General features: G+C 39.5%; 1 protein-coding gene across 3 annotated transcripts; it reads right to left on the bottom strand.

Annotated features, from left to right (window-relative positions):
* Positions 1 to 245: 245 nt before the first annotated feature.
* On the bottom strand, positions 246 to 16,387 carry hnrnpca (heterogeneous nuclear ribonucleoprotein C a). Of its 3 annotated transcripts, none has more exons than XM_086077108.1 (9): positions 16,182 to 16,387; positions 9,661 to 9,789; positions 7,370 to 7,638; positions 5,601 to 5,673; positions 5,472 to 5,519; positions 5,144 to 5,391; positions 2,329 to 2,442; positions 1,605 to 1,798; positions 246 to 786 (listed from the first exon to the last, which is right to left on the bottom strand). In XM_086077108.1, exons 2-9 carry the CDS (start codon positions 9,663 to 9,665, stop codon positions 679 to 681), a joined length of 1,059 nt encoding a protein of 352 aa, XP_085933234.1. In that variant the 5' UTR covers positions 9,666 to 9,789; positions 16,182 to 16,387; the 3' UTR covers positions 246 to 678. The 3 variants fall into 3 exon arrangements, with proteins under 3 accessions (XP_085933234.1, XP_085933224.1, XP_085933243.1); XM_086077098.1 differs by having other exon boundaries at positions 5,472 to 5,522; positions 16,182 to 16,377; XM_086077117.1 differs by lacking the exon at positions 9,661 to 9,789 and having other exon boundaries at positions 5,472 to 5,522; positions 16,182 to 16,377.
* Positions 16,388 to 17,515: the final 1,128 nt, after the last annotated feature.

The following is a 17,515-nucleotide window of genomic DNA, read 5'->3' as shown; positions in this document are numbered from 1 at the left end:
ACTAATAGAAATAGTTAAAAGGATTTTTTTTTTAAGTCTATAGCTGTCAATGGCAGTGAATGAGTTAAACTTAAGGCAAATTTATGAGTTTGGGCAGAAAAATAATCCCTTTCCTTTACTTTCTAGAAATAAATAAAATTATATATTTGACGTTCCAATTTGTAATAGTGTGCAGTCTTCCAAACACATTGTGCAAATGCTACCATCCCCTAAAATCCTACTAAAATCCAAAACAAAGCGCTCCATTGTCATTTTAACATTTTATTGCAATTTATTCCTTTACAGTAAAACAGAAGGTGAAGAGTATAAAAAAATGGACACACGAGGCATCAAAGCAACTGACAGACAAGACGACGAAGGAAGCGAGCGAACATTTCTACGAGAGCTAAAAGAAAAACAACACGAGCGCGTGTGTGCGCACGTGTTGCTTGCCGGTTGGGACGCGCTAAAAAGAGGCTACACAGCAAATCACAGCAGCCACAAATGAATACACTAACTGTGTGTGTGTGTGTGCGTGTCTACGCGCCATGCTCGTTTCCGTGCACGTCTGCTTTTTTCCTTTTTTGTTTTTTTAATGGTTGTTGTCAAATCCACATTTGAGTGATAAAACGGAAGTCCGATTTCCTACTAGTAGCGTTACACCGCGATGAGCTGAAGTGCGGTCAGTCGGTCGGCGGCCTAGGAGTCGTTTTCGCCGTTGATGCTGTCGCCGTCGTCATCCCCTTCCACGTGCTCACCTTCCTCCTCCTCCTCCTCTTCCTCCTCCTCCTGCTCTTGGCTCTTCAGCTGTAGCAAAAAACAAAACAAAAAAATTCACATTAGAAATGTAGCACAGCAACATTTAGGAATGCTTAAAATTCAATTAGATCTAAGCGAAACAAGAAAAAACAGATTTAGATTTAGATTGCATGTTGGACTCCCACTATTAAATATTTTTAGAGTCGATTATTCGCCAGATTAAATTGAATATGTTTTCCTGATTGTCATTAACTGATGATTGTTGTTTATTTGGTACTGTTTAATGATTAAACAATACCAAATTGAAATCCCACAAGAGGGAGCGACGTACTCACCAACGTTTTGAAAAATGTGAAAGGCTCAAGATTGACTTCTGAGACTACATGTCAATGTTTTTCATAATATGACTACCAGCAACAATTATTTTGTCATAGATTAAACGGACTATACATTTTTTTTTTGTTGCATGAACTGATTATGATTCAGTTACTGGTTTGGTCTGTAACATGTCAGAAAATAGACAAACATTTTTTCAAGACTAAAAGGAGATGTTTGCAAAGGTCTTATTTTGAGAAAACGTGAGATAATCAGAAATTTGACAATATTTACAACTAACTGAGAGGCTGAAATCAGGGGATTTTGACTATTAAGTTAAACAGTGCCTCTAAATCAAGAGTCACCAACTCCGGTCCTCGAGGGCCCCTATCCACCTGCAGTGCCTGCTGATGAGCTGATCAATGAACCAGGTGCGTTGGAGGAGGGAAGCAGGACAGGGGCCCTCGAAGACCGGAGTTGGTTACCCCTGCGATTAATCTATTACTTTTGACACCTCTCGTCAGCAATTTTTTGGGGGGTGTCAGTCGTACCTCCTCCTCTTCCTCCAGCAGATCTCCCTCCTCTTCTTCGTCGTCGTCTTCCTCCTCTTCCTCCTCCTCCTCCTCTTCCTCCTCCTCAGTGTCGTTCAGCTCCTGGCTGTCCCGCTTGAGGGCCTCATCCTTCTTGTTGCTAGGATGAGGCGGGGAGGTCACTTCGCCAGGCTCGGGCTTAACGGCTTTGGACTCTGCCAGAACACAAACGGGATCGATTTCGAACAATCATTAAATGGCATTCGATCAATCTTGTGGAGGTGCCTTCCTGCCTCTCAAATTTCATGTTGCGAAGTGTAACCGGCCTTTTGCGGTGAGTTTTATGGAAAATCGTGGTAGCAAAGAATGGCCCACCCACACGCAAAACAATATAACCGATTTCTTGATCTCATCCAGAGTATGACTCAGATTCAACTTGTAGGACCCTTACTCTGGCTAAAATAACCCGAAACTGGCCCATTCAAATCAAAATAGACATCTTATCCTGTGGGTCTACGACACCTAACAAATTAAATACTCCTAAGGGAAACTGTCATTGGGGATATGCCCCACCCACAAGCATTGTCAAAAACTCAAAATTCCTTGCAGTTTACTATGACCCATCTGTCCGTTACAGGTGCTTTAAACTGGAAAAGAATGAGACAAAATCTCAGGAAGTGCATCTGGAAATGTGCAAAATGAGGCTAAAATGGCTGTCGACCTTCCCAACCATTAACTGGCGTACCAGACTTCTTGCTGTGGTCCTTCTCCATGCGCTCGAGGCTGTCCAGGAGGTCGTCCACTTTGCTCTTAATTTGAGTCAACTCGCGCTTGATGGTCTGCAGCTCGTCGAATTTCACTAAGAAGAAAAAAGGGACAACATCAGACTGGATGACAATTCACGGTGACTATTCATCTGAAGCCATGTGGGCCGCTACTCGCTACTTTTTTATATTCATTTTTTTTAAACACTAGAAAGTTTGTAACACAGTGCTTGGTTCATCATTCGTGCCCCCACTAAATTGCGGCTCTTTAGGGTTTAAAGGCAAGTCCGGATTTAGAGTTGAATGCCTTCAGTGTGGGGGCACCACAAAATCTACTTGAGGTCTAAATTGAAGAAAGGCAGCATAATGAATGTTTCCAAATAACACCCAGTAATAATTGTTCCCACAAAGCAGAGAGAACAACTAGTGTTGTCAGGCATGAAAAAAGGTCAGGTTTTGAAAAAAAAAAAGAAGACAAAAAAGGGGGGGGGGGGTGTTGCATGGGCGGTGGTGGTGCTTTAGAAGAGTGGTTCTCAACCGTGGTCTTCGAGTTCTCCTATCCAGCCTGTTTTCCATGTCTCCCACAAGCAACACAGGTGTTTCAAATGATCAGCTATCAGCAAGCTCTACATGAAGCCTGATAACAATCCTGACTGACCTCAGCTGTGTTAGCTGGGGAGACATGGAAAACAGGCTGGATAGGGGTACTTGAGGACCGGGGTTGAGAAACACTGCTTTCGAAGACCAAATCTATCTATGTATGATAAAAATACAGGGTCACGTTATGCGGAATAAGAAGGACTGGCAACTTCTCTCATGCAATGTGCAACAGCACAACATTTATGGGGTTAAATAAATGTAAACGGTTTTTGAACATATTTGCAACCTTCAGTGTTGGGAAAGTTCCTTTCCTGTGCAAAGTTGAGCACACAAATTTTAAAATGAACTGCTTCCCACTCCCTTTTTGAGTAGCACATGCTTTTTGCCATGATTATTTTCTGACTGTTTGTTATAATGTATTGCTATGTTTGGCTTTTGGAACATGACACATTTGTTCAATCTACTCAAAAACAAAACAAATCAACTTCCGTTCATAGTTCATAAACATTTTTCAAACTAAATTAATCGTTCATAGTTCATAATTCAAAGCTTTTGCTTCCACCCGCCCCGTCATTTTCAGTCTTGGGACTTCGTGGACTAAGCTGGGATCTGAGTAGGGGTGTTCGGCAATATATCGCGATATTACAGCGCGCAATTCTCGAATCTCTTCGATATGCGGCCGAACCGATTTTTAAACCTCAATTTTTTATGGAAATATTCAACAAAACGTCTTACTTAGGGTTAGGATTCACACATTAAGAATGGAAGAATGTTATATTAATGGAACATTAAGCCTTAATATTTTATTTTAGTGCTGTTCAAACATGAAACAGACTGCAACCTGTTTGTTAAATGCAGTGGCTCAGTTATAAGCCTGAATTTTCAGATAAATAAATACATTCTCATACATGTATAAGTTTACTGATTTGTATTTTCTAAATTTTAGTAAAAAATAAATAAAATAAAAAATAAATCGCAATAATCAATTCATAGATTTGTATCGGGATTAATCGGTATCGAATCGTGATTTATGAATCGTGATATGAATTGAATTGCCAGGTACTAGAGGCAATTCACACCCCTAGACCTGAGGGATTGTAATTTGTACCATACCATGTGGAAATGTGTGCTAGTATATTTGGATATCGGATATTTGTATACTTGAATTTTGAGGAAAGGAAAATTCCTTGAATCCTTGAAAATTAAAACTGTAAATATAAATCAAAAGAACAAGGAGACAGAATAAAGTTACATTTAATAACTAATTTTTCACAGATTGGTAAAAAAAAATTGGGCCTGTGAGTAGTGTTATCTTACCTGTGTGTATGTGTTTCCACAGCGTTTTGTGGGTGAATATTTGTTATTTGAAGGAATAGCACTCCCAAAGTCGATGCTAATTTCCCGGTAGCATGTAAATGGTTAGCGATGTTTTATAAATGAAGCAAATTGTATATAAATATACAATGTGTGTAATTCTTCGTTGAGTGTTTAGTTTTACAGTTAACTCCAACTGGGGTGTCATTACACAGCTTAAAGTAACACTAAGGAATTCTTAGTTTATGTTGATTATGGCGGCGCCAAATAGGACAAAAGCAGTATTGTTATGTCTGAAGGAAGACCAGATTTCCTATGAGGACAAGCGCATTGCGTCGTTTTTTTTTTTTTTTTAGCTCACTCGAGCAAGTGAAATCTGGGCCAATGTTGATCCTTGACTGTCTTTTCATCCAGGGTAGCTTTTGACGTATGCCATAAAGCAGTCAGCACATTTGTAGTTTTTTGATGTGGCAGTGTTCCTACCATCCTCCTCAATGTTGTATAGTGCCAGTAAAAATGATACAGACCCCCTCAGGCCATGGCATAGGTACCATTCAACTAGTTTTAGTCGATGTTTAATCAGAAGAGTTAAAAAAATATTTTATTAAGGTTGAAAAGTTCCTTAGTGCTGCTTTAAAGAATTCTTGGAGACGGCAGAAATACATACGCTCCGCGCGTCTGCAACACAAGCAACATGGGGCAACAAGACATCACATTTTGATGACGTATGCGCCTTGCGACTGTTTGCATCAACTGAGATTGCCAAATAATGGCCTTTTCCATCTAATAAAGGCTTGCTTCCGGTGCATTTACCTGATCTTTCTCTTTGTAGTCTAACAAGAGAAAACACAAAAGTATTTACATTTTTAAAAAAGTACTCACTACTTCTCGACGAGTAGGCCCTTGGGCTGCTCTTGGAGGACGAGGAGAAGCTGCTCTTGGTCCGCCGGCTGCTTCCTCCTCCTCCCCCCCCTCCACCACCACCACCACCACCTCCGCCGCCGCCGCCGCCACTGCCGCCACCTCCGCCACCACCACTAGTGAGGCTGACCCTTGGGCGCTTGGACGGGATAATGGCGCGGGAGAGCGGCGGAGGCGGGGCGGGCACACGGGATGGGTACGAGTACATTCTGTGGTGTCAAAACAAAATGACTTGTGAGAGCATTTTGCACCAAGAGATATGTTTCTGCAGCGCTGGCAACAGACTCACCTGTCGTAGTAGTCTCTCTGGAAGTCGTAGTCCAGCTCAAAGGAGGAACTGCTGCATGGGAGAGAGAGAGGGGTTAAAATTCAGAATTGTGTGAGTTAGCGTGCACTGTACAAAACTCGCTGCACTGACCTGTACATGTCGCCAGCTGAACGTTTGGTGGTTTTGGAACGGTGCGGTTTGGGCTCTCCGGCAAGGTTGATGTCTGAGGGGAAGAAACTAAAAGATTAATTTAAAAAGAAAAGACCTCCCCCTGAATACACTTCGCTGCTGATTGTGGCGAGGAAGTGAGAAGATATCACACCAAAAATATAGTGAAGGATAGGAAAGTGGGAGTTTCCTAAATGCTATACTTTGTCCAGGAGGTAATTGAAAATTCAGTGTGAGGGTTTAGTTAGGGTTATGGTTTAAGGTTAGAATAATCGTTGAGGTCAGGGTCTGAGTTAGGTTACTCATAATAGGGTAATGGTTGGGTCAGGATTAAGAGTTTGGGTATAGGGTGGCATTTGTTTCAGATAATGGTCGGGTTAATTTTAGAGTTGAGGCTACTTTTTGGTTCTGAACCTTTGTTGGTGCTCAACCCCCATCAGTTTCCTTTGCGCATTCCCCAAGACATCCTTTATGGAAAAATGTGACCCCCCAATTCAAGACATAGGTATGGGGTTTACTGGTGAACAAAATGAACAGCCTTTTCATCGAATCTGGCCCTCTTCACCTTTCATTCAGAAAGCGTATGCTCTTATCTCCATCTTCTTCCATCTTAAGGACGCATTCCTTTTGTTTTGCTCGATAGCTAGTTGTGCTGGGCTAGAATTGCTCACCTAGGCAATGCACATTGTGCAATTAGGACAATTTTCTTTAAAGAAATCACACAACGTGCCAACACACCCAAAAAAATCGATACTTTGATATTAATCGATAATAAATCTAGTGTGAATACAAGATATTCCATTATTTTGGTATCAATACTTTTCAGCCTTGCAGCCTCATTCAGATTACACTGACGCACGCTGCTTGTCGATGCCAACGGCGCCTGTTGCCAGCATTTAACGGCAGCTACAGCGCCTCTAAAGCTAATGCGACTAACGCTGCTCGGGTAGTGCAAGGGCTGTTTGATTACTTTTGTAATGACTGTGTGCACTTTGATAATGACAGCCTGATACAGTTGCCGTGCTGAATCTGATCATTTTATAACAAACCAGGCTTAATCCATGCCGATGATTTAGCCAATTAGCAAAAATTGCTAATGTGGTCACCTCGTCTCATAAATCAAAATCTATGGGGAGAATTTCTAGAGCGGAAAATGTATGCTTTAAAAAAAAAAAAGGGGGGGGGGTTGATTATGTAAAAATGAAAACCAATTCGACTTGGTCGCTCATTAAGTAAAACTTGTTTTATATAATTTTGTTATTTGGGCAAAAAAATATATTTTATCTGAATAGTCCATAGAATTTTTAATAGGATATCCAAATGCCAAAATATTTGATAGCTGCAGCCCTGAAACTATTCAGTAAGTGGAAAGAACTCAGCTGCAGCTGTTACTGTATGGCAGCAGCATTTGAAAAATGAGCCTGTAACAAAAGTGACTCTCCTTTTTATGTTTACATTTGCACTTAAGAGCTAGACCGTACATTTTCATGCAGGCTGCTCAATAAAAGAACATTTTGAACACTAGAACATTTATATTAGGCATTTTTTTTAAGTTATAAATTTTGCAAAGATCTCGTCTCGTGGGATTTGTGTCTTGTCTTAAGCTTAATTATCACCGTTAGTGTCAAGATTTAAGTAGGGTTAAGAGGAAGTTTATAGTTGGAAGTTTGGGTGTGTACAATGGACCACAGTCTACAGAATTTGTTTATTTTTAGATAGCCGTGTTGGTAGGAGTAAGAGGTCTTCCTTACCGAGCACTTGGCCGACAATCATCCGGCCGTCCTCCCCGCCGACGGCAGCGCGGGCGTTGCGCTCGTTGGCGAACTGCACAAAGGCGAAGCCCTTGTGCACGGAGCAGCCCACGATCTTGCCGTACTTGGAAAAGATGGCCTCCACGTCCGTCTTGTTGACCAGCAGGGTGTTGAGGTTGCCAATGAACACCCGCGAGTTGAGTGAGCGCGGATCTGTCTTGTTTGTGATGTTGCTGGCGGTCATCAGGCTGGCGGCGGTGGGCGAACGACTGGTGGGCGGGGGCGGTGGGTGGGGAGAAGACAAAACACAACGTGCGTTTAGCCACCGAGCGACACGCAAGAAGGGTAAATGTCTTCCAGATCGCCAAACGAAGAGCTGGAAATTTCTATAGAAGAGGTTCCTCCACCAAGGAAGTTTTGCTGTCATCATTTTTATTTTGGTGAAAGATACAGCTAAATCTACCGAACTGATGACCGGGAAACTTCCACAGGACTGTTTTGATTCGATTCCTTTCCATCAATGACATTATCCTCAAAAAGCACAGTGACTCAGGTTATGCTGTTTCAATTTACCGTACAAAATGCTAAGCCCTGGTGGAGTTCTGCTTTTGAGGCAAAGTGTTATTTTCTTCGCATTTTCGGGGTTTTTCCTCAAGTAGAAGTCATGGTGAATGTGTAAATTTAAGATTGTGGTGTTCCAAATTAGGATTGCCTTGCCTTGGTGGAAGTCTACACCTTGTTAAGTTTTTATAATATAATAATAAAAGATAGTCAGTGAAACTAGACAGCATGGATTACAAATCATTAAAGACATTTTTTGCTTCGGTAATCAATTCGACCATTTTGTGCTGCTCAAGACTACAAAAAGAGCTACTAGTAAGTGGCAACCTGCAAACAAGGATTCATCAATGGGTAACAAAATCGTAATATCAGACATTCCAATAAATTCAAACAAAAATTGACAAACAAAATCATGTTATCATAAAGATCGAAAAACAGTTAAATTGTCAAAAGCTGATAATGAGAAAACAAATAAAAGCCTCACTTGGTTAATTGAGATCATTTAATCAACATTTTATCAAAAGTTTTGTGTTTGTTTGAAAAACCAGCAAAGTTGAAACAGGAGGTTTGAAATAAATATTGCGCAAACATGAATGCTGCATTCGAGGATGGTCACCAGGAAGTGTGTCCGGGAATTCGGAAATCCTACTTGCGAAGTCAGGGGACCGACTGACTACAATGTGACGTCACTCTACAATGGCGACCCCCTTTGGAAACACAGACCGTCACGTGGATGGTAAAACACAATTTACTCGAGTATAAAACTAGATCACTTTCTTCAGTCATAAATATTCAACATAACTCCACATAACACAATGTGAACGTACATGACAGTATGCTGCCATCTCCCTGCATGAAATTATACGGTGAACTACTGAACTGTATGGAATGCTTATGAAATAAGATAAAAAATAATAAAGGAAGTAAAATTGCGAGAAAGCAAGTTTGCTGTAAGTCAAAATAAGTTTTGAGGACCAAAATAATAAACAATTTATAACTATCCGCCATTTCGGTTGTTTACTTTCGCCTCGAACGCTTTCAGGACTGGGAAAAGCCAAATGGGATAAGTCAGATTTCCGACCTTCCTCGAATGCAGCACAAATGCATCATTTCCTCAAATAGTGACCTCTGCTGGACTGAACACCTTGCCCCAAAAATGGGGCTGCCCATTTCAATGACCTTTAACTTATTGATGAATGGTCTCACCAAGAGTGTCAGTAGATGTTTTTACCACAACAATAAACCGCACACGTGGCATCTGTAAAGCTTAGAAGAGAACCAAAAAAACATGAAATTATGTTTTGATATTTTATTGAAAGAAGCCCCAAAATGTCGGCTATTCGACTTTACTGCATATAAAAATAAACGCCACCCACCAAACCAGTTCTCATGAGCCACCTTCTATTCTGTAGTTGTTAATAAACACCCTCGGCCAAATACAAGTTAATATGAAGATTACAAGTCTGAGATCACTTTTGGATGAAAAATAATCATCTTGATTTTCCTCAGCAAAATGTAATGGAGGAGCACGGTGACAATGTGTTTGTTATTCCTATGTCATTACTACTTTATTACTGTGTAATGATAATTTGGGGAAATAGAACGCAAGACCTCGTCAGATTCTCACCATTTAGTATCCCCCACAGAGCAAACATAAAACAGCAGCGGAATCAACAGTAGGGGGGGAGGGGGGTATTGTTTGAAGGTTGTTTGGATTAGTCATGACTCACTCCATAGCGTCTGTGTGCAGGGTAGTCGTCTGTTCTGCCTGACACTGTGGGGTGGGGCTCACTTTGGCCTGAGGTCTCGAACCTTCACCTTTTCGCCCCTCTTTTCTCTCTCTCGCCTGAGACTTTTAACTGAGGCGACAGAAAACAACAACCACACACCTCAGTCACGCTAAGCAGGGGTTACGGCGCAGCAAGTCATCTTACCTGTGTGCAGTGTAGGTAGGTAGGAGGAGTGTTGGTGGTGAAATGTTGAGTGGCTAGTAACAAACAAACACACAAGCGACCGATAACGAGCCACCTTGGAGGGCTAGCTAGTATTTCCAGTAATAGGACATGAAAGCACACCAATTTCTAGAATTTCATAGATGTATGAGGACCGACTTCAAGTACGAATCCCAATTTTTGAGGGACAAAAATAAGTCATTTTTAGAGGGGTGGCACATGGGCTTATTTTGTTTGGTCTGCACTCTTTATAACTCTTATTTGAAATGTTTGAAGATTGCCCCATCTCAGTGAAGGTTTGTGTTCAACTGAAGTGCATTTTAGCTGCAAAATGTTAGGGACTCCTTATTTTAAAAAATCCAACAAAAAGCTCACATTGCCATATTTTTCTTAATGCTTAAAGAGATCGTGCATGCTGCACCAAATTAGGATTGCCTGACACTGTGACATTATGACCTTGCCAAGTAATTTTTGCGGTAAAATTATACTTTCTAATAGTGATGGGAAAATGAAGCTTCATGAAGCACTTGATTTTATTTATTTTTTTAACTCGTCTAGATAGCACTCTTGGCATAAAGATGCAGCGGAAATGTAATCAATTGCCATTGAAACCAAGGGCACCATCTAGAAGAGTTAAAAAAAATATCAAGTGCGTTATATAGCTTCATTTGTCCATCACTGCTTTCCAGTAATTAAAATTAACATGATCCTTAATTTTGCCCTTTCTATGATGTTTGGGCTTATTTTGTGTATGCATGCACGCAACTAAGTGTCAGTTTTGCAGTAAATTTATATTTTCCTCAAGTTAGGAAAACACAGCACTTTACATCATTTTGCATTTTCTTAAAATAGTTTTCCTTGTTCCAAATTGGGATTCCCCAGCCTTGGTGGAGGTCTGAGTTGGACTGTTTCCTAAAATGGTTGGTTAATTGTAATGCAAGCACTCCAAGAGAGTGTTATTAGTTCATGTTATTTTTTTTATGCTACACTTACAATGCATGAACAACGAATAAAGGTTAATGCAACTGTATCAACGATACGGCTTTGGATATTGTCTTTATTAAATATGGTCTTCAACTAAAAAATAAATACATGTGAATTTAGGGGGGGGGGGGGAGACAGTATTTCCTGTGATAAATAAAAATTCCTTCAAACCCTTCTTGGTTATTATCAAACAAACATCTAAACAATTTTACTGTAATTGATGATAACTTGAATTAACATTTAATAGTTTACCATTTCAAGCAGTTTCTCTCAAGGGGTGTTCGTTTTAGGGCAATTCACAATTCCAAAATTTTGTATAAGCAGTATTTGTCTCATAAGTGCACAGCCATGAACCAACTGTAATAGGTTGTGTGCTAAAATGCTGGTTGCGCAAGTGAAGTTGCACAGAGGCTGTTGAAGAAAAATAAGATGATTATAGAAAAAAGGAAACCAATAGGTTGTTCGTTACTCATTGAATTGTATTTAGTATATAGTTTCAGAGAACACACGATTATTCTATACAATTATCATTAGTAAGCAGCAGCCCTAATTCAACCTCCATGTTACATTACTGTATTTTTGTTTAGTAAAATCCTTGCCCCTGAGATTAACCTAAAAAAATGCTCTTTGAAATTACTAAATTTATTGTTATATTAAAATAATAATAATAATTTTGAGCCTTGTAATTTAATTCCCGTTTGACATTCAAGCACATTATGCAGAATTTTCTAACTACAAAACTAAAACAAATACATGTTTTTGCTGATGCACTGTAAAAAAAAAAATATATATATTTCAATTTGAACATGTGGACTTGGCTTAATGTGCTAAATTTGTGCAGAAGCCAGATCTTGTAGCCACAAAGCCATATTAATGCGCCGCACATACTACTTTTATAAACACTATCATCCTACAAGTTAAAAAGGCTACTGAGGAACCTTAATCTGAACAAACGCTGAAAGAAAAATACACCAGATTAGTCTGGTCTCTGCCGCTAACTGTTGGTGGAACAGTCACCTGTGTGGATCAACTTGAATACAAATATACTTTTGAGTCCTACTATAAGTCTAACATGCACAAATACAAAGAAATGTTGTGTAAATCACCATGAAGTATTTCTGCTTCAGAGACAACCAGTAACTCATTTTGAGTTTGCCAAAACAAAAGAGTCACGTTTTAAAAATGCAACCCAAAAAACTGCAAAGGTAACATTTTGGGGAAACGCATTAGAGAAAGCCCACACACTCGTCACCATGATGCATCTCCTGTGAACACGAGGTCGTGCATTATGACATCACAAATATGCGACACTACCATAGGAGAGGGGAGGGGTTGAGGAGTTGGGCACAATTTGAGCCACAACCACAACAGATTTCTTTATTATCTGGTTTATTTGTTTGGCGTCAAATTGGTTGATAATTGCCAATAATGAACGGCCACCAATATTATCGTGCATCCCTACCTTCAACACAGACAAGGGCCTTTTTGTTTTAGGTGTTTAGTGTCATTTGGAAACGACTTGAAGGGTCCTATTGAGTTTTTTTAACAGCAGTCAGAAAACTGATTTATTAGACTTATGTAGCTAAGTAAACAGAATGTTTTGGGGTGATGAACACACTGTAATTTAACATGCCAAGTAGTTGCTGATGCTATTTTGATAAGAAATGTGCAGCAATTACAGTACATCTTTCAAACGCTCTTTGCTGGCTCACAATCGAACCTCTAAATTGAGAGTGAAATAATTGAGAGTTGAAATGGCATTTTATGAAAAAAAAAACACCTTTCACCACTCAAATGCTATAAGATAAACTGCTCAAGTGGGTTTTGCTTTTTTGTGCGTTTGTCTCGTGAAGATTGGTGACTAGGGGTGCACTGATCACAATTTTCTGGCCGATCACCGATCTTTTAAAAAGTCTGACCTGCCGATCCAGATTTTTTTTCATTACAAGCAACATATACCTTCAGTGTTCCAATCTTGTTTTATTAAAAAACAGTGAACAATATCGGTGAACTAATACAAATGGGTTGCTTTAACTGCACATGAAGTAGTTCTCTCAAATAGAAATGAAAATCCTATTAGTTATCTCAACAGAACAGGACAGTGGCTGACTTTTTCAGACCCCTAAAGAGGGAGATGAGATTGGTGGAAAAGATCAGTTCATTTAAGGGCTCTGCCGATCACCGATCTTCCAAAATCAAGTGGAAAAGCATCTTACTGTCTAACACACCAAAGTATCTGGCAGGTCAGTATAAAACGACCAACACAACTAATTGAACATCGATTTCGTATTACATCTGTGTCTTCAAGTAAAATGAGTCTCCAAAGTCTGACAAGTCCTACTTCATTTTTGTTTTATTGCACAGCACTTAACTTTTAACGTTTATTCACATACAAATATTCAGACGAGACTCGACACATTTTCTGGCTTCATTTTGGCAGTATGGAACTATTTTTTTGCATTCTTTTTGGCATGAAACAGTTTTGAAGTTTAAAGGCTAGCAGTGTCGGCCACGACCTATTGTAGCTGAAAAGGGTTGTCGCCATTTGGAAAACACATTTGATGAAAAACCATCTCTTATAATAGGCCAATGTTGCGCTAAAATGCTCTCGCTGGCACCAAGCAAACAATAAAAGATGCACAGGTGTCAACAAGGAAGTAAACTGAAGCTGCCCTACAAGTATTTCAAGATGTACCTCCTCCATGTGCGTCAATGGCCATTTCCGCAGGAATTTTTTTAATGAGCATGACAGGAGGTGAAACCCATAAATCAGGTTCCTATTAGAATTACTGCTGGATGACTGATTGGACAGAAGTGGGGAAGCATGTGAGATATGTCTGGCATTAAGTGCCTCCAGGTACACACGCGTAGCATCATATATACATACACAATGCAGGATGTAAGTTGTTTATTCGTAGCCAACAGGAATGAGATGGTTTAGCGAGATGCATGAAGTCATCGACGGTTGCTACCGTTTACCATTTTGAATGTGCAGAGTGTCGTTCAATTAAATATATCCTTGCAGGCTACAAAAAAAAAAGGCAATTTTGTGGAGTCTTGCATTAAAACGCTGTCAATTACCAAGTCTATTGAAATAAAAAGTCATGTTGAATGTCACTGTTGTCTTACCAAGTACCTTTTTGTGAAGACTTGAAATGTATGAATTTTTGGTTGCTGCCGTTTGCGATTTTTTATTTGCAACAATTACTGTCTTGATTACGTGAAAAATCATTTTTGTAGCTACCACTTATGTTTACTAATTTGCAAAAGTACAGTAGTTTAAATGTCAATTTTCACTATCGTCCACACAACAGTGCCCAAGGGCTCAGGTAACTACTTTCACGGCTCACCTGTTTTCTGGGTTTGGTCAGGTGACGTTTGTTGGGGTTTTAAGTGTGTGGGAGAAGAAAAAAAAATCACTTTCTTTAGAGCCACTTACAATTAAATAATATGCAAAGAGAATGGTAAAATATGTCACTGTTATCCTTTCCAGTCACTTTTGTGGGGACTTTCTACGTGAAAATGTATTTTGGTTGCCGCTATTTACGATCTCTAATGTGCAACAATCAAATATGCCACTGCCATCTTTTAAGTTAATTTTGCGCGTTCTTGCATGTATGAGAAACAAAATGTTTTGTCACAAAGTTCGGTTAGAAAGAAAATATTAATCACGATTATTTTTGATAATAATTGAAATCACAATTAGGACAATCATTTATTTTTTGGTACAAAACAAGAAAATGTTTAAACGGAAAAATTATTAAGACAAATAAAATGTGTTTAAACACTATAATTATGCATGTTCCTTTTGGATGAAACAAAATGTAATTAAAAAATATATAAATTCAAAAAAGGTGCAAATGTATAAATTTAAATAACTCAAAATTAGTATTAATGATCTTTTTTTGAAGGTTATACTGATTTTGTAATTGTGGAGTGTAATAATCAAAATTGTAATTTAATTTCAATTCATTGCACAGCCCATTGTCACATATTTGGTACTTTCATCTTTCCAAGTCAATTTTGTGTTATCTCATGTGCATGAAAATCAATTCAAGATCGCAGCTGCTTACATTTTTCTAATGTGCTAAAATTGTCAGTTAAATATATCTGTGTTGTCTTTATAAGTACATGTCTTGGGGTCTTGCAGGCATGAAATTTCATTTTTGTTGAATCAAATGTTGAATATGTTTCTGTCGTGATTTTAAGTTAACAGTGTGGTCTCACACATGAAAATACATTTTAGTGGGGGCTGCTCACAATTTCTAATGTGCACAGTACAGAGGGTTATGTTTTAGTATAATAAAACTTGGGAAGCATACATTTTCATCTGTCACCATAAATGTGATTTTCAGTTTCAGCTCCCTGCTGCTGTTTATTGGGACCACTGAAGAGGCAAGTAAAGAGGGGGTTTCATTTTTTTTCTCTTACAAATATAAACCACCATCATACTTTTTCAGTTAAACAGACTTTTAATTAATTAAAAATGTGAAAGTAACAAAACTGAAGCCACTTGTAGTCCAGATAAAATTGAGAGAAAAATGTCCCCTTGTCCTCAAAATGGCCCTCGTCCTCAAAATGGCCCCCCGTCATCCTCATCATCATGGGAGGGGGGGAAAAAAACACTCTCCAAAAAGAAAAAATTAAAAAATAACCGACTGTTCAGTCTGAGCCTGAAAAGCAAAACCATGTTTAAAAAAAAAAAAAAGGACCTAAACCACCCCAGCAAACGCGCCCCAATAGCGCCACCATCTGCCTTCAAAGAGCATCACATGCTCCCCTTGCGCTTAGCCTGAGCTAGGCTAGCGCTAGCGTGGCTAACATTAGCCAGGGAGCTAAAAATGCGCAGCAAACATCTCAATATCCACCAAAAAAGATAGCAAAACCGGCAAAAGTCTGCGACGTGTGGTCGATAATCAGGAAGGGGAGGTAAAACTACCAAACCAGACGAGTTAACTAGGGCTAATCTTAGCCGTGTGCGTGTGAGTGAAAGGGGGAGGGGGATCGTCGTCTAAAAAGCTTGCCAAAAACACATCAGTCCAGTCAAATGGTAGGATTCCCCAACAATCGCCACAAAAATATACCTAGGCCAACTTGCAAAACTGGAAGAAACTGCAGCTAGGATGCTTCCAAAATGTTTTGTTTTTTTGTCGTTCAAACCACAAGCATTTTTTTTTTAATCAGGGGAGCAGCAGGAGGAGGATGGCGACTAGCGTCTAGCTCGGCAAAATCGAAAAAGCATCGCTGAAAAAAAAATCCAAAAAGAAAAGAAAAAGGAAGGAAAAATGAAAAATAGCTGGGAACAAAATACTCACCGCGACCCTTTACGAGCACAAAATGCCTTGCTTTTCGGTAAAATCGCTCAAATTTTGTGATATTTAGGTCGTCCTTTAGGCGAGCGCAGGCTTCTTTTCGTGAAGCCTCCGGTGAGCAGCGAGCTAGCGTTCGTCGTCTTCTTCAGCTAACGTCACGGGCTAATGGCGCATTAGGGATGCTGCGTTTACTGCACGGCGCGGCGCCAGCGAGCGGGTGGTTGTGGGGCGGGAGCTTTTCTGCGCTCGGTGAGATATGGCTCAAGAGCTCATGGCGGGGAGCCGGTGTGCCTGGTTATGTACAACCGCGCTCACTTGTTATCAAATCAGCAGATATTTTATTTTTACTGGAGCTACATTAAAAATAAATCACATTAACACTCAAAGTGGACATAGAACGTTTGGCTAAGTACTGTCCCAATCGTATATCAGCAGCAAATATAGTAGCTTGTAATCAGTTTAGCTCAGCAATTCGTAGAAACAACAGAAACGTCGCTGGTGTACTTCTGAAGTCTGCCAACAGAGGTTACTGTTGGACTATGATGTCAATTGATTTGAAACGTATTCCAAACGCGAAGCTAATATTCAATGAATAAATACTGTACACGGAAACAAACTATTAACTAACTACAATATATTTTTTTAACAAGCCGTGATTAAACGGTTAACACTTTCAAAATCGCCTGCGGAGAATACTTTTTTAAAACCCTCACAAACATTAAAACATCTGGGATAAACCTCCACTAAGTGTTTTCTATGAAAAGCGGGGATTATCCACAGACATTTATTCTTTATCAAGGACTATAGTTCTAGCTGTTGAATGTAACTATGGTTGTATTATACTGCCTCCAGGTGGCCAAGTTGGGCACACCAGAAGGCTCAGCATCAGCATGGTCATTAGATTGAAGCAAACGTGACAAAAACCTGTTTATTTTACATTGTGTTTAGGCCAATACTGCATGTTTTATCAAATACAATATTATGGAGTGCCGTTGTCATAAAGTTTGACATCCAGCAGTGACAATGCAGATATTTGGCCCCCATGTATCAATATTGCAATGTCATATGTTGCTATTTTATCCCAGAATGAATACATTCTATTGTTTATTGAGGTTATTTTGACAAAATCACTTTATTTGGATTAGAAGCAATACCAGATGTTTACCACATGGCCTTCTCATCAATGATTAGTAACAACATCATGTGAGTTGCATTCACTTGAGGTCCAAAAATATGTTTATGTATCTTAATTTTATCTTACTCTTTTGCCAATTGTCCATCTGGTTCTGCAGTGTTTGTCTCCGACTTTGTGTTTGTTTGTGTTTGTGTGTGCGCGC

The sequence above is a fragment of the Leptonotus elevatus genome, chromosome 1 (genome assembly GCF_054856555.1).
Source record: "Leptonotus elevatus isolate MCC_2025b chromosome 1, RoL_Lele_1.0, whole genome shotgun sequence".
Classification (NCBI taxonomy): Eukaryota; Metazoa; Chordata; class Actinopteri; order Syngnathiformes; family Syngnathidae; genus Leptonotus; species Leptonotus elevatus.
Note: the sequence above shows the minus strand (reverse complement) of the source record. Positions and strands in the feature narration are given on the sequence as shown.

Excerpts from the sequence above, each read along its gene's own strand:
- hnrnpca (XM_086077098.1), bottom strand. Across the intron at positions 5,523-5,600 it reads TCAGCTGGCGACATGTACAG|CAGTTCCTCCTTTGAGCTGG; the intron begins GTCAGTGCAGCG and ends TCTCCCATGCAG. Across the intron at positions 787-1,604 it reads TGCTGGAGGAAGAGGAGGAG|CTGAAGAGCCAAGAGCAGGA; the intron begins GTACGACTGACA and ends TTTTTGCTACAG.